This window comes from Poecilia reticulata, linkage group LG13, assembly GCF_000633615.1.
Source record: "Poecilia reticulata strain Guanapo linkage group LG13, Guppy_female_1.0+MT, whole genome shotgun sequence".
Taxonomy (NCBI): domain Eukaryota; kingdom Metazoa; phylum Chordata; class Actinopteri; order Cyprinodontiformes; family Poeciliidae; genus Poecilia; species Poecilia reticulata.
In genome coordinates this window covers 30,489,377-30,510,739 of record NC_024343.1, presented here as the reverse complement: position 1 = coordinate 30,510,739, position 21,363 = coordinate 30,489,377, and the positions used below count along the sequence as shown (strand labels likewise).

The following is a 21,363-nucleotide window of genomic DNA, read 5'->3' as shown; positions in this document are numbered from 1 at the left end:
GTCACTTTTGGGTGTCCAAAACTGACAAATTTAAATTACAAATATTTATTACGTTTAAAATGCAAAAATTAGTTTATTGTAATTTTTCTTCTTCTTTAGTTTAACTGATCAATAAAAAGTATTTTTTTTATGAAAACCTTAAAAACCCAAAACATAAAAAAGGCTACAGATTGTTGCTTTGTTAAAAAAAAAAAGAACAAGGGGAGAATTTATACATTTTTCTCTTCAACAGTTGTTTTATATTTTGTTGGCCAAATTTTTATCGCTATTGAACTGTGGCCAGGGGACCAATCAAAATCATTTCAAGGGCCACAAATGGCCCGCCAGCCATACTTTGGACACCCCTGGCCTAAGAGCAATGCAAAACATTTTCATTAAACTTTTTAGCACAAAATCATTCTTAGATAATGGGAATTTGCCAAAAGTACTCGTGTTTAGCGGCGTTCAGAATGAGCCTCTGTCACTTTAAATCCAAATAAATGGTTTATTTAGCCACGCCCACTAAACTCAACGTTTACACTCGCACATAAAAATGGCTGAAAACAGATGGGCTTTAAACTTCATACAAACGTATTTTATGAATGGTAAACCAATAGAAAAACACTTTTGCAGCGGTAAAGCCATAGATGTATATTACTAGATTGCTGTTAGCTGCTGAAGCTCGTGAAGTGAACGTCCAGGGGCCATTAATACACATTGAGTCATGTCCATAAAACCATTCTGCTTCAATTGTGGGATGAGCAGGAATCTGTCACAAAAATAGTTGTATCTATCGCCCTTTTTTTAATTTCTATAAAATATGGCTTAAATTAAAGCTGAGAAGGTTGCTGATGTATAATATGTACTGTCCCCGGATAAAAAATCTGGAAACACTTTGATTTTTGTCAAGATCCAAGAGCGTATTGAGCAAATTTCTCTTTTGTAATGTCAATGATGTAGTTTTACATTATTACCGCTGTATGAGCCGTAGTTTGTTAAAACCTAACAAACTACGGCTCCTGTGCTTTATGAACTATTTCATCCTGTTTGATTATTATGAATGTCACCACAATCTATGGACAAACAAGGACATAAGTCCAGTTTTTATTGTTTATTGAGCTGTTGGAAATCACAGCGGCTCCTGGTAAAATCAGTTAACCAAAAGCGCTGCAGTTCTGCTGGCGTTGCTAGGTAACGGGGCTGGGCTGGGCTGGCGTTGCTAGGTAACGGGGCTGGGCTGGGCTGGGCTGGGCTGGCGTTGCTAGGTCACGGGGCTGAGCTGGCATTGCTAGCCAATGGCACAGTTTCCTTTTATTGTGATTTAAAAATCTGTAAGTTATTGAAACGGCTCATTTTCCAGACACCAGAAAGCATTAACTTATTGTCAAAAAATGCAATAAGGTGATTTATTTTTTTGTTTATTTGTTTTTTAAGCTCTTTGGCTGTTTTTTTTAGAAGCATTTGAAACCCAAAATTATGCATAATAGGTCACCTTTTAGTAAATGCAGAATTTTCCACAATGTGAATGGATGACAGTAGACACAGGAAGAGTCAAAGTTCGCATATTTATCAGAGTTGGAGGCGAATCCAGCTGGACTTTCCACATCCAGCGCCTGCCGAAGCGAAGTTTCTTCCTCAACGTCCCACCCTGACTTCACCTGTCGTTTACCTGCAGAAAGAACTGCCTTTTGCTGTGTTTTAAAGCCAAGTTTTATCTTTATGATGATAAAAACAGAGTGCCATTATATATGAAACGAAATGAAATCAAGATATGAAATGTGGATATTTTGAAACGCATCTGGAAGTTGGAGTGAAGAAAATGCTGCTGGGAGGAAAAGTGCCAAAAATATCGAAGTGACCCGACTGTGAAGAAAATCTTCCTAAAATGTAAATTCACATATATTTTTTCCTGCTAAAAAAGGACTAAAATACACAGGGAAATGGTTTTGTCAGGCTGAAGCCATAAAAAAAGATAGCAGTGCACATGTTTAGATGTAAAAAATAATAATAAGGTAAGATAAAAGCTGGAAAAGCTAATGTGACGAGTCATTGTCTGCATGGCACTTTTGTGTTTTACAAACATGTTCATAGCTTTATCTGTTTTGTTATTGGGTCCAAAGTTCTTGAAAGAAAAACTTTGATAAACCCTAAAAAAAAAAAATCTGACCATATTGGTTTAAGTTAGTCATTTAAAGAAAATATCCCAGTAAAATGAAGGAAGCATTTCACATCACGTCTCTGCAATAGGATGGTACCAGTGAAGTTTGGTTAGTAAAAAAAATACAGAAATTAGAATTTAGCAGAATCAGTAAAACGGATCAAATCAAAACCTTACCACATATTTTTGTCTAGTTTTTAGTTTTTGACGTCGTGTTTACAAATGAAAGCTAGAAAATACTGACGAGTTAAACTTTTATGCCGCAGGATTGAAAAAAAGAGCCATAAACCAAAGACATTTTAAAAAATTTAAAATGTGGATTTCTGAAACTACTAGCTTAGCATTAACGTCTTCAGTCAGAGACTGAATGAAGCTGGTGTGATACAGACCGCTACAGGAGATCCTTCCTACCCACAGAAATCAACAGCAACGCTTTGAATAATTTGAGCTACAACTTTTAATTTACCTTTGAGGTTAATAACGTATTTGTAAAACTCAACTGAAATGAATATACCAGCTTGTTTAGAACAACTGGTGTCGCAAACTCAACCTTAAAATAATGAGAAAAACTGAATTAAAATGATCTAAATGAAGCTCTGAAATCCATCTGTTATTTTAAACTGGTTCAATGTGATGCTGCAAAACTGTGATTATTTCTCCGGGCTGTTAATTAGGTTCATTAATATCTTTGTGATTCGTATTTTTGCTTTGTAATATTTACATCTGCTTCCCAAAGGCTGTTTTATACAAAGGCGTATCAGGATCATTATAGATGGTAATAAAAACAGGAATAAATTACAGACAAAAAAACTCAAATTCTCTTGAAAAAACATATTTGTGTTTGAAAAATTTGCTTGTACAAAAACTGAAATTTCTGAGTTTAAAAAGTTGCAAATTTGCTAGAAAAAAAATTCACCAATTTTCTAGAACATAAAAATTTCAGATTTTGAAAATTGCCAAAATTTTCAAAATATAAAGTTAACTGGAAATTTTGGTATTTTAAGGACCAAAACTAAACACTTAAAATATCACACTTATGTATGTAGTTGTTATAATATTTAACACTTTGGATGGAGAATCTGAGCATTTAAGCAATTTCCCCTTGAGGATCAATAAAGTCTATTTTAAATAACGTAATTAAAAAATAAAATCATTCAAAATTGTTTTTTTCCAAATCAGTTTCTTTCAATAATAAACTGATTAAACTTTAACAAAAACAGCAGGTGTGTGTCTGTGGAGAAGTTTTGGTTAAAACATGTTTGTTTTTCATTCAGTTAGTAGAAACTCATACATTGAGAATAAACTCAGAAATGTTTTAGAAAAAAAATCTATGAAATTTACATAGTCACAAATTTTCTAGGAAAAAAATCACATTCAAAAGTTTTCTAGAAAAAACATGGAGATTTCTGAGTTTGAAAAAAGGTTGCACATTTGCAAGAAGAAACTCATACATGTTGAGAATAATCTCAGAAATTTTCTGGAAAAGAAAATATATCAAATTCTAAGTTTGAAAAGTTGCAAATTTGCTAGAAAATAACATTTACAAATTTTCTATAAAAACTTAAAAAATTTTGATTTTGAAAAATCAAAACTTTGCTTGGAAAAACACATTTTGAGAATAATCTCAGAAATTTTCTAGAAAAAAACGTTAAAATTTCATGAGTTTGAAACATTGCAAATTTGTTAGAAAAATTTACAAATTTTTTAGAAAAACCTGGAAATTTCTGAGTTTCTAAATAAAACATTTGTTGTCTCGTTAAACTCCAAATATTTTTCAAGTTTTCTCAAAATTTTTCTGAGATTACTCTCAACATTTCATATGGATTGTTTTTGGTGAAAATGTGCTCCTTTTCTCTTCAATGGCCCAAATACGCTGTTGTAGTTTTATACTTTTTAAATGGTGGTGATCATTTTCTCACTGATGCTGCTGACGGGTACCGGAAAGTAAAACCCTTTATCAAGCACTTAAATCACTGGTACCAAATTGTTGCAGAACTGTGTGGAGTGCTACCAAAATGTACAAAAAAAAAAAAAAAAAAACAGGGAAAAGCCAAAATTTTCTATTTTGCTGTACAGTTTTTATAGAGTCCACAGCTGACCTGAAAGCATCATAAACACTCTTTTTCTGTTGTTTTAGAGTTTATTAAGACTGTTAATGTTGTCACCACGCTGTGAGTCTGACCCTCAGCTCCACTGACGTTCTGCACACGGCGTCGCACTCCAACCGACCCGCATCGCCGTTTGTCTCCACACATCTACTAAAAAACAAAAACCGACCAACCCTTTGATGTTTTCGTGTCTTATAACAAAGAAATAAATGTGCATCAGTTTGACGGAGCAGCTGCCACGGCTCAGGGTTTTACTCATTTTGTGTCATTTCTAACAATTACAATAAGAGTGAAAGAAAGGGAGTCGATAAATTCATGTGGTTTCAGTTGCTTTTTTCTTTTTTGGCTGTTTGCAAAGCCCACTGTCACCACCAGGGGGAGCCCGAGAGTCAGGGTTTCCATGACGACGGGCTCACACAGGAGCCATGAAATAACTAAAAGCTGGACTAAATTGAAAGTTCTTTAAAAGACTTATTTAAAATTGTATTTTTGATTATTTCATGGGAAATTACTTAATTTGATATATTTATTAATTTTATGATGCATTTAATTGATTAACCAAAGATCTACATGGTATATTTAATTAATATTGTGACCCTGATACTCAGTACGTTCTCATCTTCTGCTTGTCTAGTTTTTCAGATTTTGAAAAAATCAGATTTTATACTACTAAACCACATCAATGCTTTGTTTAAACTCCACAATAAGCCTACAGATGTTGGGGTGGTGGACAGTGGGCCAACCATTCAACCATCCAACCTGTGCTTACAGGCCTCAGAAATCCTTGGACCGGTTCTGCTTCCATGTGTGAAATAACTGTGAATATTTAAGTGGAACATCAGTGAATAAATGCACATAACTATGATCGGCCATTCCTCTACTTATTTCCTGCCTAATTACTCAGATAGTGTGTCTGTCTCTGCACCTGAGCTAAAGGAAGACGGCACAGAGTTGGTAAATATTTTATTACATCACAATCTTTATATATATAAAAAATAAAAACCCAGATTGGATCAAAGGTTCTTGGAGTATCGGCGTCTGACGGAGTCCCTGTAGAACTGGAAGATCTTCTCTGACGCTTTTTGACTGACGGCTACGCACTGCTGCAGCTGTGGAGACGGAAAGTCCAATCAGAACCGTCAGACGGGCAACAGACGGGTCAGAAACGAAGAAAATGACCGACCTCATGAACCGAGAACGAGCCTTTGGTTGATGACATCATCACTCTGCGCTCTTTGCCGTCGATGGCGAAGGACATCAAAGCTCGACTTTCCTGAAGAGAATTTTAAAAACATGACGAGTTTTGACTTCTGCAGACAAACATGTACAGAACCAGCAACTTTGCAATAAACGATTATGATGTATTAAACGATGTATTAATCGTGAACTAATTTAACAATCGATTAATCATTAACTGGAGTTTACAGACTAAAGAAAAGACAAGTTACAGAAAAAATAATATACATATATGTACTGTTTTGTTTTAGCAGCAGGTTCATCCTTTGCTACAAATGATCAAGCGTTCAGTTGTTGTGTTGCGTTTTAGGCAATAACATGTTTATTTTCTTATTTAACAAATGAACTAAATTACTTATTTGCATCTTTTAATGTATTTCTAATATTGTATAAGAGACTAAATTAAAAATCTTCAGAATGTGTCGATTTTTTAAATCCAATAATCACTAGAATAATCTGTTACTAAAATAATTGCAAGTTGCAGCTCTATTTATAAAGCTGTTTTAAACGCTGCCTCCAGCTTTTTTATTTACGAGGAGTTTAAAGAACCAGAAGTTCGAGAAATCCAGCTCCTCTCCAGGCCATGAATAATAATCTGAGTTTTATTTATTTTTTATTGCTTTTCGGGGCTTCAGATGTACCTTTTCCTGAGCTGCAGTCGGGTCTGTGATGATTTCACCGTCTGCGCTGATGGCGCAGGTCACTCCACAAAACAGGCAACTCATAGACAAGCCGGCGTCCATCAGGGCCATGCAGGCTGCGTTCAGACAGCAGGACAGGAGCTGAGCTTCTAGGTAAGGAATGAGGGACGGCACCAATCAGTCAGAAGGCTTAGAGAACCCAAAAACCAGGCTCAGCTAAGAGTAGCACTTATTTTTACTCAAGGAAAAGTAAGAAGTAGCTGCCAAGACATTACTCAAGTAAAAAAGTAATTGGTAAAAATTGCTGAGTAACTGATCAAATTATCAATCATTTAATATTTAAAAATTGCATCATCAGATGAACCAACATATAAAGTTAACTGGAAATTTTGGTATTTTAAGGACCAAAACTAAACACTTAAAATATCACACGTATGTATGTAGTTGTTATAAATGTTATATTGCTATTTACTAATATTTAACACTTTGGATGGAGAATCTGTGAGCCTTTAAGCAATTTCCCCTTGAGGATCAATAAAGTCCATTTTAAATAACGTAATTAAAAAATAAAATCAGGCAAAATTGTTTTTTTCCAAATCAGTTTCTTTCAATAAAAAACTGATTAAACTTGAACAAAAACAGCAGGTGTGTGTCTGTGGAGAAGTTTTGGTTAAAACATGTTTGTTTTTCATTCAGTTAGTAGAAAGTCCAGACATTTTACTCAGAGTAGAAATACTTTATGATAAAATGACTACAGCGTAGTAAAGACACTCCTAAAAACAAATGCTTTGAAAGATGTTACTCCAGTAAATGTAACTGTCTGCTTCCCCGCTGTGCTCCAAACCAACAGAACCGTTTTCAGTGAAGGATACGGCGCCGTCGTCGTGCAGCACCTGCAGGATGAGCGTGAGCGACGAGCGAGGATGGAGAGATAAAAGCAGAGACGCCTCACACGTTTCCCGCACACATTGTTCCTGTGATCGCTCCCTCACACCTAGAAGTAAACATGAGTGTGAAGCAGCTGATTCACTGACTTATTTTTATCAAAACATTGTCTGTACTTTTTGTATTGACTGTTTTACTGTGACTAACCTGGCAGCCCCACTTTGGGATGAACCAGAACCTCCAGGGTTGCCCGGTCGTAGATTTCCTTGCTGATTTTGACCTCAGCAGGTCCGTAGACTCCCGCCATCACACTGGTGTCTCCTGCAGAAACGGGCAGAATAAAGAAAATTAAAAGAAGAAAAAATGATGGATATACAACTTATCTCAAACACTGTGGAAATGGCACAAAAATTATACTGTAAAACTTTGTAGCTTTAGCTTATGTAGTGACAGTTGAGTTTAAAACTGCCATTAGGAACAACTTCTTTCAACAATCCCAGTTTAGGATTCAGTCCAGAAACTAATCTGCAGCGTATCAGAGATTGTAAGTGTTACCACTGGAAATGTTAATTTTTAAGATAAATTGAGGCATTTGTTAAAGAATTTGCTTGAATTATTAAATGCCTCTATTATTTTCATTATTTCTTAACTATTCAGTGTTACTGTATGCATCTAAACAAGAGTGGTGAAGGCATCTTGAAGAGAGAAAGTGAGATTTGTCCATAATCTGATCATTTACAGCAGAATTCTGCGTTGTGAACAAAAGCATGGATAGTAACAGTTGAATAATCTGTCGACCATTTTGCCTGTTTTTGAGCCTGAAAGGGGAAAAACGTTTTTTTAACTAATTAGTTACCCTGAACGAAGGACGCCGATCCATCAGGACGGGACAGTAAGGTTTGTTCACACCCGAACTCTCTGAGAGAAACAGTTGAAGAAGGAGAGACTTCCATCATGCCGCCTTCACGGTGGAGACGATGTTTGTCGCAGCTAAATGACGTCATCGGGGGTTTTTTTTCCCTTCAAAAAACTGCTCTTTTAACTTCAAATGCTATGCTTTCAATATCATTAGTATCATTAAATTATAGTACTAATTACGAAACACGTGTGTTGACATTTATTTAAATCTGTAATTGTTTGCTCCCGGATATTTTTGAAAGTTCAGAGCGGAAGTTGAACTTGTCATTCTTTAATTTGACCACCAGATGGCAGTGTACACAAATTTGTATTTTCTAATCAATCGTCATTATTCCTAGTCAGATTTTTTTCAGGCAGATAGAATAACAGCAATTATTATTATGATTATTATTTTGAAACGTATCGAAATAATAATAATAATTTAAAACGTCGTATTCATACGTATTTGAAAATGTTTTGTACAACAGGACATGAGAACAAAAAGGGTCAAAACAATATAAGAAGAAAAAAGAAAAGCAAAAACGTGAATTAAAAGTTAGATTGTAAGCACTATAGGCACTTTTAATTGCTATAGTTTTTTATTGTTTGAATTTGAGATTGCATCGAGGTTTTTCGAGGGTTTTGTTTATCACACTTTTTAACACTTTTCACACTTTAAAACTTTGCTCGAAACAAAATCAGATTGATAGAAGGGTCTTTTATACATTTTCTGTGAGCAAAGAAATTTACAGAAAGAAGAGGACATATGTTCATCAATTTTATATTTTAAGAAAATATTTGGTTGGATAATCTCTGTGAATATATTTAAAATAAACTTCTTTGACGTTATTAGTGATTATGAATTTGTGTGGAAGAGACCGCATTTTTACCCAGTCAAGATTCTGCACGACAACCCCCGCAAAGAAATAAAACTTTCTAGACATAAAGATCGGTTTTGTTTACCAAGAGGACTGGGAACTCCTCCTATTATGTTGTTGCCGAAAAGCGGCTTGAACTGACGTAACGTGGCCTTTAAATACTCCTGTCGCACATCGTGAGGTTCTCTTTTCTTCGTCTGCTGACCTGTGGAAGTTTCGGTCCAAGTACGAGCAATGAGTGAGTGTTAATCTACTTTTTAACCCAGATTTAGCGGATCTCACACAGACAGATTTGCACCCGCTGTTGTTAACAGGTTTGATGAACGGCTGAACTGTGAAGGAGACATGTTTGTTTTCCCGCTTTGAATTCTCGTACTTAGCATTAGCGGGCTAGTTAGCTGCTATATAGCTTCAAGCTAGCCCGAGTTTGCCTGATGTTGAGCTTGTTTTGAGGGACTTAATTCGTAAAATGACTCGCAGAGTGGTATGTTTACGAATAATGTTAAATGTTTGGCGTTAGCTGTAGTTATCGCCATTCTTATGCAGTTATTTTTTGCTTTTTTCCCGATAACACGTGGCCCGGCTGGGAATCGAACCCGGATCTTGCGATTTCAAATACACGCGGTAGTTTTAGCAACACTTTAAGGGACTTTGAAGTAAATTATCGACAACGAACGTCAGATTCGTCTCACGTTAAATAGTTGTAAGAGTTGGAGAAATAATTTAGCCACTTGCAATCAATCTAAAACAAGTGCAGATCAGATTAATGTCAAATTATCTGCAGTCTTGTAGGCTAAGATAATTAAATCGGTTACTCACGCAGAATATATAATATTTTTAAAATGTTTTTGATGGATTGACCACAGCTTGCTCTTAATTATCTGGGATTCTCCAGCTCAGTGGACTGATCGCAGAGCAGCAGTGGAGAGAGAAAGTCAGGTTTTGCTTTCATCTCTGCAGTTCTGGTGGCAGAATGGTGACAATGAGGCCTGGCACACTTAGACCTGCAGTAATTCTTTATTTAGGACTGGGCCATCAAATCGGTTTTTATCGCTTAAATTGAATTTGACAATTTTATAGCTTGTATTTATTTGTACTTTGATTTCAGGTCAACTCTAGGACACAATAAAGGGATCATTTTTGAATTAATGGAGTCATAATGTTACAACAATGCAGTCATAATATCAGGAGACTGAAGTAATTTGATGAAAACTCAACCACTAAATTATCCAAATCTGTTTTTCTCATTAAAATGATGTTTTTTTTCTTGTATTTTTAAGACGTTTTACTAAAGTTTTGACTTCATTTTACTAATATTCTTATAATAAAAGAAAAATTCTCAGTTTTGCCTGTACAACCCGCAGAAAGGATGACTGAAATAAATCCACATTTTGAAAATATTTCCTAGCTTTTGTAATTTCTTCTTTAGAATAAGGAGGAAATGGATTAAAATCATATTTGGAATAAAAAACATATGAAATGAAGGCAAACCACGCAGCTGCAGTTTGACCATGTTAAGTTGTTGGAAAGTCCCACTTTTCTTGCAACATAATATACACAAATTATGATTGACATTCACTGACTTTTATTTGTTTTTTTTTTTTGTTTTTTTTTCCCCCATAAAGGTAAAAGTTTAGCTCTGGACCATCATGCCAGTGAACCTCCCAGTCACCTACTGGTCCACAGACTGGGGCATCTGGTAGGTCAAAGGTTAAATCTGCAAAATCAATGTTTTCTCATAAAAAGTAAAAATGTGTTTATCAGGTTCACTTCCAGTCATAAATATAAAAGATCCTTTAAAACTAATCAAAATAGATGACATTTGGTCTTTAAATACAGATGTTGGTTTTTAGTTTGGACACTCCTGGATCAGATCGTTGTTCTGGTTCTGATCACGTTTAGTGTTTGGCTCTGGATCCAGCGGGTTTTCAGCAGGGTGTGAGCTCTGGTCCTGTACGGTGGGCTGTGAGGCTCACACAGTGCGCAGAGCAACCTTTTCTCTTGCAACCCGCTGCTGTCAATCATCTGCAGCAGCGTTACTTATGAGAACTAACACCTCTGACCTTTAACCTGTCTGTTTGTTTGACTTGAATGACTGAAAGAAACTAAAGTTTCCTCTCTCCCACAGGTGCTGGGGATGACCTTTAACCCTTAACCCATCAACCTCGAAGCTCTTGGATGTAATCTAATGCATAAGCCAGCCTGGTAAGTCCTGTCTGTATGCAGTGGATGAATTTTCCAAGTGATGATGAATGGCGTAAAATGTTCAACTGCTCTGAAGCCTGAGTGAAATCAGCCCGACTGAACCTGCGGCACTGAGAACTAGACCTGGCGTTTACCGCTCTGCGTTCTCATTAATATTCCCTCTGCTTCCTGCAGGTTCAGCCGTCGGCCATCTTTCATGAGGTGAGTGGAAAATTGCGCAAAATGAAGATTAGTGTAATTTCTCTTATAATCTGCCCACTACTTTAAATTATCCAGGCTGTTCAGTTTGACGCCTGAAGATGATCCAAAAATCTATTCAGACTGAATTTGGATCAGTGTTTATTTTTGATCTTCAGTGTATTTTTGCTTATAAACCACCTGATTCAGCAATCTGTCCAATGACTTCCTGTTAGTTGATGCATTATTCCTGAACATGATTTGGGTGGAGTAATATTTGTTACCCCACCCAACAAATATTGGGTTTTCAAATTGAAGCTTTTTTCAAACTGAAGCTTAGTATTTTAACATTTTGTAATGAACAACACCAGAAATGGTTTAAAGTTCAATTCAAAAGTACTTCATTGATCCCAAATTAAATTAAATAACATCTCAAACTTCTGACCTTTTATTTGCTGCATTTTGTTCAAACAGAATTTGGACAAAGTTTATAAGAGTCTACAAAATACTGTAATAACGTATCAACATGTCAAATGGTAAACGAAACAAAATCGTATGAATTTTTCCTAAAGTGCCAATCAGAATATTTTTTGAGGCGGAGTTGAGGAACTGAAACACAAAAATACAATTTCAGGAGGGAATCTGAAACTAAAGTATCAACTTGGTAAAAATTGAGGAAGTTGTTTTGAATTTTACCGTTTTTCTTCTAATGCGGCGCTTCGTGTAAAATAAAACCGTTCGTTTTTAGGTCTTGGCGTCTCTGAGGTCTATCCCGACGGGCCCTTGTTGTAGGGCCACGTCGTTGGAAATGCCTCATAGAGGAAACCTGTGGTTTCGCTTTACCCAGGTGTTCTGCTGTGAGCATTATGGGATACAACTGCAGGACAACAACATGATGACGAGCTTCAGAAAGACGGATTATCGGCCAGATTTAACAGATGTGTGTTTTCAGGTCACAGGTTTGGCAGAAATGACTCGGATGGCGTCAGAATGCAAGATGGCGGCGGGATGATTTGGTAAGTTGGGCTGGAAAAGGTTTGTTATGGAAGAAGCACTGCGTGGTATCTGCAGCCAGCTGCTGTGTCAGCTGGTTAGTTCAAAGGTCAGTGCTAAAGAAACTCAGCTTCTGGCATCGTTGGTCTTCATGCTGGCTGTGTGTGGAGTCCTGGTATTTCAGCTGAAACAAGCTCATCGCCACAACGGCAGATTAGTGGATGTAGATTTTTTTTTTTTTTTTAAATTACGTTTCCAGCAAAAAGCTCTGAATAATCTCCAATCTGTCTTCCTATAAAAATTCTTGAATATTCAAAATTTAGTGGGGGGGAGGAGGAGGGAGTGTTCTGGAAAATTCTTCAGTTCAGTCAAAAAATTTGATTAAAATCTTCAAATGTTGAGATTTCAGAAGAAATTGAACACTTATGAATTTAGAAAAATCAAATTTCAAGACTTAGTTTTGAGAATAATCAAGTTCGAGTTTTCTTTTTAAAAAATGGATTGATCTAACTCAGAAATTTCAGATTTTAAAGAAACCTACTGAGATTAATATAAAAAAAAAACATTTTTATTTTTTATTTCTGACTTTTGAAGCTGAAGAATTTTTCAGAAAAAATACAATTTGAGCTCCAAAAATTGAAAATTTGTGACAGATTAATTTTGAGAATATCAAATGTTCTTGAAAAAACTTGACAGTGTTGAAATGTCATGTTTTTTTTTTGTTTGTTTTTTTTAATGGCCTTTTATGCCAATATGTTTAATTTTTTTGTTTTCATTCCTGTTTAGCTCTTGGAGCTGGGCATCATCTGATGAGATCCAGCTTTTCTGTAAGTTTTTTTAATGTCTGATTTTAAGTATTAAGCAGCACTGCGGTGTCTGCAGCCAGTTGTTTCATCATCTGGTTTGTTTAAATAGCAGTGCAAGAAAAAATCAGCATCAGGCATCGTTGGTCTCCCAGCTCCCCATGTTGGGAGTCCTGGAATAGTGGCTGGAACAACCAAACTCTTGACTAGGAAAGTCTGCATGCCGAGGTGCAAATTATTGATTAACAAGTTAAAGTTGATTTTAATTGACTGATTCATAGATGAGGCCCTTAAAAGTCTGAGTTTTCTCTTGCGTAAAGTTTTTCAATAAAATGAAGGATTTAATTAAAAATAATTAAATTTTAAAATTTTGTCAGCTGTGTGAAATATTGACTGAATAAATGGAACATTATGGCTTTTCTCACATTATTAAACTCCGTAGTAGCACATCAGTAGTTTTTGAGAATGAGAATTTGACGCTGAATGAGTGATATTAAGGTGAAACTTGAAGAGTTTGTCGAGTGTTTATATTTCTAACAGCCGCATAACGGACTGTTCGGACCGTTACCTTTCTCCATTCTGGAACATGCCGCCGCCATCTTTGCTGCCGTTTTTTTTTTAACGGTCGGCTCCGCTTGGAGGATGACCAGCGGCGCCCTCTGCTGGATGACGGCCAAACTGCAACACAAAGAATAACTAAGCGGACGTTATTAATGAATCGATTTGAACTCATTTTAATAAACCATTGATTGACAATTGTTTGCATCCCTAGTGTATGCTTTCTTTTAATATTTAGGATAAGATTGTTGTTCATATATTTGATGTATTTTTGTTTTGTTTTTCTCCAGGGTTCAGCTGAAGCATGGATGTCGTAAAGTGAAGTTTAAACAGGGATTGTGTGTCACAGGTGAGTTTCTGAAGCTGCATGTTTGGTTACATCCGGTCCAGTTTGGTCATATACCAAGGCTTTCAGGATCCGGTGTTCCTGACTTGCTGTGGAGTTGACCAGAAATCAAAAACCATCCCAGTGAGCCTCTAGCAGCATTTTGCAGAGGACTCACTGGGGACATGATGCCTGCAAACATGCAGGGACTCTGGTGCATCAGAACTGTAGAAACTTGAATGCTGAAGATAAATTTTTATTTTATATTTTGCAGATGGAAGCAGACGTGGACCACCTGAGGGGAGCTTGCTTTGATGCATCATATTCTCCAGATTAAAACTAAATGAATATTTCTTGTTCTATGTAAACTTTAGTAATTTGTAAGCAGATTTTTCTTTTGTACAAAAATAAATACAAGATCAAACAATCCTCAAGTCTCATTTATGCATGCATGTAAAGTCAGTTTTTACTTTGCACAATACAGTCTTGAGTTCTAATTAATAAAGCAGACTTGAACCAATTTCAAAAGTGAATTGAACTTGACTGAATTAGATGGGATCATTGGTAATGGCTGCACTTAAATAATTGAGTTGATGCTATATTATTAAACTGAACTGACAATTGTAAAAAATAAGCTCATATGGAAGTGTGCCAAGGAGCTAAAAATTAGAAATGGTTAAATATCTGAAATAGAGGTGTTTGAAGTTTTAAATAAGTTAAACTGGAAATAATATGGATGGATGTATTTATGTGGTAAATCACTAGATTTTTGTTCAATGTCTAAATAGTTTGAACATCCGTTATTTTACTGAAATGAGACAAAGCTAACTCACAAGTAACAGCAGGGAAATGAGTACTAGCAGATTATTTCACTTTTAATAATCTGCCACCCATGTTCAAAGTGAAAAAATCTGTCATAAGAAATGTTGACTTAAGCTCTTATACTTGTTAAAGTTGTAAGTTACGTCTTATTTCATGTAAAGTAGGATATTTGCACAAGAAACTGCTTTTCAATACAGGAAGCAAAAATATTTTACTATATATTTGATTCAAATTTTAACAACATTCACCAATTATTTCATTTAGTAATAAGTGAAGAACTTTAGGATGTTTCATTATTTATGAGACATGTTTCTAGTTTTATTAAATTGATCACATAACTATAACATTTGTGGATTTATGTCACTCAGACTTTTATTGCAATATTATCTGGAACTTGTAAGGGCAAAACGAAAGGAAAATGATTGAGTTGTTTTTAGAAGCAGCTGAGACCCAAATGGAAGCATGAAAAGGTGTAAAAGGTGAATTTTAATCTCGTTCATTGCATCATAAATCCACTTCCCTATCTGGTAGTTTTTGTGGAAAAAAGTTCTTATTTTCCACCAAAACTACCAGTAGATGGCGATATTACCCGGTTAATGTAATTACAAATAGCTGCGTTAGCTAGTCAGGTTGATGAGACCAGACATAAGAACAGACACCTCATGGACCGCTCTCGCCTACATCTCGCCATCTCGCAGACGAGATTTAGGGTGGCCATCTTGGAGCGGTCCACCACTCCACTCAGTTTATGTGTTTAGCAGCACAATGACGTATCAGCGCATTTAATCGATCATAACTTTTTTCTTACTGGAAACTTTATTCAAACATCTATCAAAGCTACATTTATAAGCAATCGTATTATTGAAGTATGTTTTTAATACATAGTTCAGCATATTTAAATATGCTTAGTGGCTATAACAATAGAATAGGAATGGAATATTCTGATATTGATGTATGATGAACATATTACAAAGCACACAGCCTTTCATAATTTATTTAATAAATTATTTAGAAATATCAAAACATTTATATAACTATAAACAAATAATGATTAATACTGAATACTATATATTGGATACATGTTTGTATATATATGTGTGTGTGTTTTCCAGCCGACAAGTTCTAGCTTCAGAGATTCAGCAGCTGAGATTGAGTCCAAAATCTGATGTGAGATTCATCCGCGCTGCAGTGAATCCGTCTCTCTTTATAGATATCTCCCTCTTCTTCCTCACATCGTGTCTTTAGGAAACTTTCAAAACAAAAACGGAAGATTTGGGATGTATCTTACTAGTGAAAGAATTGCATATAAATAAGTCTTTACCACCTGTGTAAATTTTGCTGGTGAATGTTATAACACATAATATACGTTTTATAATATATGTTACATTGTTTCATTTCTAATGTAGGCTCTTGTGTCAGATAATCTAAGTCAATGTTAGAGAATCAGTGATTCTTGAGTATAGGTACAAAATGGGTTTTAATATTTTTTTTCTTATTTCTCAACCTTATGTATGTGTCATGGGCTGTGGGTGGTAGATGGTGAGGAGAGACGCTGAGACCCAGGTATGATGAGGATGATGGTGATTTAATGAAAATAATCCAAGGGACAGAACAAGGAGCACAAAGAACGCAGGGAGACAGACTGGAACACACAACGAGGATCCAACGAAGAACACAGACAACAGGTGGGACTAAATACACACAGGGGTAATCAAGGGAACAAGACATACCTGGGGAAACAATCAACGGGGAAGACGCAGAGACGGGACTCACAGGGAACAGGACCGTACGGAAAACTCAAAAATAAACAGACAGAAACACAGATCATGACAGTACGCAAATAAGACAAATAATGTTTTGGAAATGTAAAGATGCTAAGGTACAGGCTCCCAGTTGCAACATTTTTTTTTTAAATTACATTTTTAATCGACCTGACATAGAACGTTGTCATCACCATCTGACAAAAATAAATACAAAATAATTTTTACTGACCCTATTAGTGATATTTTACTCATTTTACAGATGAATGCTTCTCAAGAAACAAAATATTATTTAAAACAAAAAACAACAAAAAGGCCACCTGACGGAGTTGACACAGAACTGAAGGTGGTGACAAACTAGTGAGTAAAATGAAAAACTTGATACATGTGAAGTAATGCAATTTATGTAAAATACATTAAAATGAATTAATTGCACATTTAAGTGAGATTTGTCAACAATTTCACTGAAAGAGTCACGAAAACTCTGATGAATTGATAGATGACTGAGTTGATGAAATGCCAAACTACCTGAATTTATATGATTTTATTCTGAAGGAGGCCATATTGTAGCTCATCAGGTCCATGAAATCTTTACATTTKACCAAAATTAAGCTTTTATTACACAAAATTTCATCAAAGTTTTGTAAATTGTCAGTTATGGTGTTGACACATCATGGTTGTGACAAACGACTTAGAAATAAAAAGAAGAAAAAACTAAAGAATAACGTAAGCTAACCGGAGCTAACTAGCACGCTTAGCAAAGGAAGAGAAAGGAAGTAGTCATTGGGTCCTCAGAAGTTCTGGTGCCCCCCAATAATGCCTGATTTTTTTTTTTTTTTTACATTCTTTTCATTTCTGACGGTGTTGACAAAAACTAGGGACAAATTTCAATGGAGTTGGAAAATATATAAAAATGATTTTTAATTCAATTTATTGATACTTTTATAATTATTTATATGGCTACTTATGCTTAACTGTCATAATATATAATTTTAGTATTTCTTTAATTGTTTTAAACTATTATAATGTATTGAGTTCTGCTCCTGGACAAGGGCCTTTACAGGCATCATCCACTCACTACAATATTTAAGATAAAAAAATATTCAGCAAATACCTGGAAAATATATACTTTGTTGTGCTCACATGACCCAGGTTAGTCAGATATTTGAAAAAATTATATTTTGTGTATATTTTATCCTAATTTTGTGCTTTATCCAAAGGACCCGTTTTGTCCCTATTCTCAAGAATCACAATTAATTTTTTTAGATTTACGGAAGCTCAGTTAGCCTTCATAGCGGGGCTGAACCCCGTATTACACCAAGCACTGTAGCTAATATTAGCTGGTATCTCGCTGGTGGACATAAATACAGTAAAGTAATAYTCTAATCACAAAATATACACAATAATATGTCCATCTTACTTGTGAAATGTTGTCTGTCGAGCCCTCTCATCAATAGTCCATCGATCCGAACAATACCCCTAAGTGCTGAGGAATCTTCTGCTGTTTTGGTTGAGCAAAGTAGGAGGGACTACCGCTCCAAGATGGCCGCCGTATTTCCTGCGCCGGAGCAGCCAATACTCTTATATTATACCTATGGCGCTCTGTCCTTCTCTCGCACTTTCCTGTACTTAGCAGTGGGTGTCAGGTTACATTGTGTTGCATTCAATGTTGTCGGAAAAAAGAGTTTTATGCGCTTAATGTCCGATTTGCAATAGCTATTGAATTCATTGTCGCTAGCTGGGGTGGCAACAGGGGTGGAAAGACTCTCGTTTGGGGTGGCAACTTYTCGGASTGCTGATGCCTCGCCTGTCCTGAACGCAGCRTCCATAGCTTTCAGCAGAGCTCTCACCTCAGCATTCAGCCAGGGTTTCTGGTTCGGGTAGCAGGTTTCTGTCTTGGTGGTGATGACATCATCATCAGGACAATTGGAAATGAAGCCAAGAACAGAGGAGGTGTATTCCTCCAGGTCTACCTCTCCCTCATGAGTAGCTGCCTCTCAGAAGATCTGCCAATCTGTGGGCTGAAAACAGTTCTGAGCACAAAGACTGCATGTCTGGGCCACACAGTGACCGTCTTCATCGTTGGTCTAATCCGTCTCATCAGTGGACGATATGCTGGCACCCGGAGGATAGAGATGTGTTTGGAGAGGCCAAGATGAGGAAGAGCTCTGTACGCACCGTGAATGTTGCTGTGGACACGGTCCAGAGTGTAAGATGGATGAAAACTGGGCAGAGTGTCCGTCAGTTTGGCGTGGTTAAAGTCCCCCAGCTCATGTAAAACGCCTCCGGGTGCTTCATCTGCATTGAGCTAACGGTGTCATACAGCTCCTTCAATGCTCCGTTGCCGTTAGCACCCGGTGGAATGTAAACAATGGTGACGAACACCCCAGTAAACTCCTGAGGCAGATCGGATGGCTGACAGCTGCTAACCAGTCCACAGTTCGTACACCAATCTGCATTCACTTACATACATTGTCCTGCTCCTTCTGACATACATTGGTTTTTCTGAGTATTGGTCACAGTCTGCTTGGAATAACTGAATACTGTTAATCTGGAAGGCTCAACAGCATGTTGCTGTTAAGCCAGGTTTACGTTAGGCAAAGAATGGCACAGTCCATCTCTGCAGAAACTCTCAGCCTCAGATGTAACAAATCCACTATCTTATCCAGTGAGCAGACATTAGCCAGAAAGAGAGTCAGAATTGGAGGCTTCCTAGGCACCAGTAACATGCTCGCCCGTTTACCCTTTTTCTGGTTTCGGGCACAAACTTTTCTTTTGACCATTGGTCCTGGCACCCTTGCTGTGCCAGTCCATTATCCTCAAGAGCCGCTGTCTCCCAAGTGTGGATTTCAGCTTTGGCGATATTTTACCAGCTGAACCGTCTCCAATGGCCATCAGCTTAACCGAGCTGCATTCAGCCTTAAAGTTTGTTTTTATTCAAACCTCAGCAGTTTTCTAGTTGTCCTGCTGAGGTAGTGACATCAATGTGTGACATCACGCAGTTTGATGTCACAAAGAGTGATGCACAAAAAGCTGCACTCTTGAATTCTATGTCATAACCATTGCAGAACCTAGAGAGCAAGAAGGATTGTTTCCCTACAAGAGTTTGAAGATTTGTCCAGACAAAGTGAGTCAAAATGAGTCAAAGCAGTAAGAGTTCGTTTTCGGATTCAGAGGAAGAAAGAGCACTTCAAATGATAGCAAGAGAAAGACAGAGGCTTCATGATCTCTTGGAAGAAGTTGGCAGGATGTCCTTTGAGACTCACTCTCTCATCAAAGCAAATGAGGAGTTAAAAATCGAAGTACTAAATCTAGAACAAGCAGCGTTTGAAGGAAACAAGCTTGCTCAAGAAAAGGATGAAGATATTAAAAAACTGGTGGACATGAACATATCCTTAGAAGAGGATAACGCGATCCTGGAAAAAACATACACTGCAATGGAGAAGAAAAACATGCACTATGATAATGAAATTGCTGCACTGAAGCAGAAATCCAGGGCTCTGGAGCAGGAAAATATCAAATTGACCCTAAAAACCAACACTCTGCAGGAGAAAAACACCACCCTGGAGGAGGAAAACGCTGTCCTCAAGCATCTATTGGAGACTGATAACACAGTTCATGTCCAGGAAAACCCTGACCTGAGGAAGCAAAGCCAGGCTCTGGAAACAAAAATCACCGCTCTGGAGGACAAAAACACCGCCCTCAAGAAGGAAAACTCTGTCTATGAGCAAGGAAACTTTATTTTGGACGGGGAAAATAAAGTTTATGCGGAGGAAGCTTCCGACCTGAGGCAGGAAAGAAAGGTTCTCTATCAGAAAAACACTGTCTTAGAGAAAGAAAACGCCGGGCTGAAGCAGGAAAAAACTGCACTGGAGGAGAAAAACACCACCCTTGAAAAGAAAAACACCATCTTCGAGGAGCTAAACACCATCCTGGAGGAGAAAAACACAAAACTGGAGCAGGAAAACATCGCCCTGAAGAAGGAAAATTCTGTCTACGAGCACGTAAACTTTATCTTGGAGGGGGAAAATAAAGTTTATGCTGAGGAAGTCCATGACCTGAGGCATGAAAGGAGGGTTCGTCTGGATAAGAAAAACACAGTCTTGGAGAAAGAAAAAGGCGTGCTGAAGGAGGAAAACACTGCCCTGAAGGAGGAAAACACCGCCCTGGAGGGGAAAAACAGCACCCTGAAGGAGAAAAACACAAAACTGGAGAAGGAAAACATCGCCCTGAAGAAGGAAAATTCTGACTATGAACAGATAAACTTCATCTTGGAGGGGGAAAATAAAGTTTACGCCGAAGAAGTCTACGATTTGAGGCATGAAAGGAGGGTTCGTCTAGATAAGAAAAACACACTCTTGGAGAAAGAAAACGAGGCGCTGAAGGACGAAAACACTGCCCTGAAAGAGGAAAACAAAGCCCTGGAGGAGAAAAACAGCGCCCTGGAAGATAAAAACACTGCCCTGGAAGAGAAAAACACCATCCTGCAGCAGGACAACTTCACGTTGGAAGGGGAAAAGAAAGTTTATATTGAGACATTCTCCAACCTGAGGCAGGAAAGAAAGGTTCTGCATACGAAAACCACTATCTTGGAGAAAGAAAACGCAGCAGTGAAGGAGGAAAACGCCACCCTGCAGCAGGAAAACAAGAAATTGGTGGAACAGCACAACCAGGAGCCATCTCATGACGAAGCCCACAAAGACATCCAGTCGGGTACAACCCAGCCACAGAAGGAGCCACATCGTTTCAGACGTGTAATCGGAGGCATCTGCAATACACTGCTGAAAATGTATCAAACAGGCACTCTGAGGTACTGGGTTGAACTCTGAGGTACTGGGCTTCGTGGCTTCTAACTAAAGAAGTGAACCTCCAGGGCTTTATTTATATGGAGTCCTATTGATCTCCCAGCCTGCTTCCACCTCCTTCCGTGACTTGGTA

At 37.2% G+C, this 21,363-nt stretch overlaps 2 protein-coding genes and 1 long non-coding RNA gene across 4 annotated transcripts; 2 read left to right on the top strand and 1 right to left on the bottom strand.

Moving 5' to 3' along the window:
• Nucleotides 1-5,191: 5,191 nt before the first annotated feature.
• On the bottom strand, nucleotides 5,192-13,802 carry exosc5 (exosome component 5). 2 transcript variants are annotated; one of them, XM_017308165.1, is made up of 6 exons: nucleotides 13,529-13,802; nucleotides 7,215-7,328; nucleotides 6,995-7,116; nucleotides 6,123-6,263; nucleotides 5,429-5,518; nucleotides 5,192-5,354 (listed from the first exon to the last, which is right to left on the bottom strand). In XM_017308165.1, exons 1-6 carry the CDS (start codon nucleotides 13,557-13,559, stop codon nucleotides 5,259-5,261), a joined length of 594 nt encoding a protein of 197 aa, XP_017163654.1. In that variant the 5' UTR covers nucleotides 13,560-13,802; the 3' UTR covers nucleotides 5,192-5,258. The 2 variants fall into 2 exon arrangements, with proteins under 2 accessions (XP_017163654.1, XP_008424727.2); XM_008426505.2 differs by lacking the exon at nucleotides 13,529-13,802 and adding an exon at nucleotides 7,864-8,026.
• LOC103475104 (uncharacterized) lies at nucleotides 8,927-14,272 on the top strand. The gene is made up of 8 exons (XR_535288.2): nucleotides 8,927-9,020; nucleotides 10,408-10,481; nucleotides 10,911-10,987; nucleotides 11,162-11,188; nucleotides 12,117-12,180; nucleotides 12,944-12,984; nucleotides 13,809-13,867; nucleotides 14,118-14,272. It is a non-coding gene; the product is annotated as an uncharacterized LOC103475104 (long non-coding RNA).
• Nucleotides 14,273-18,174: 3,902 nt separating this feature from the next.
• LOC103475102 (girdin-like) lies at nucleotides 18,175-21,357 on the top strand. The gene has a single exon (XM_008426504.2). It carries the CDS (start codon nucleotides 19,563-19,565, stop codon nucleotides 21,252-21,254), a length of 1,692 nt encoding a protein of 563 aa, XP_008424726.1. The 5' UTR covers nucleotides 18,175-19,562; the 3' UTR covers nucleotides 21,255-21,357.
• The last annotated feature ends 6 nt before the right edge of the window (nucleotides 21,358-21,363 follow it).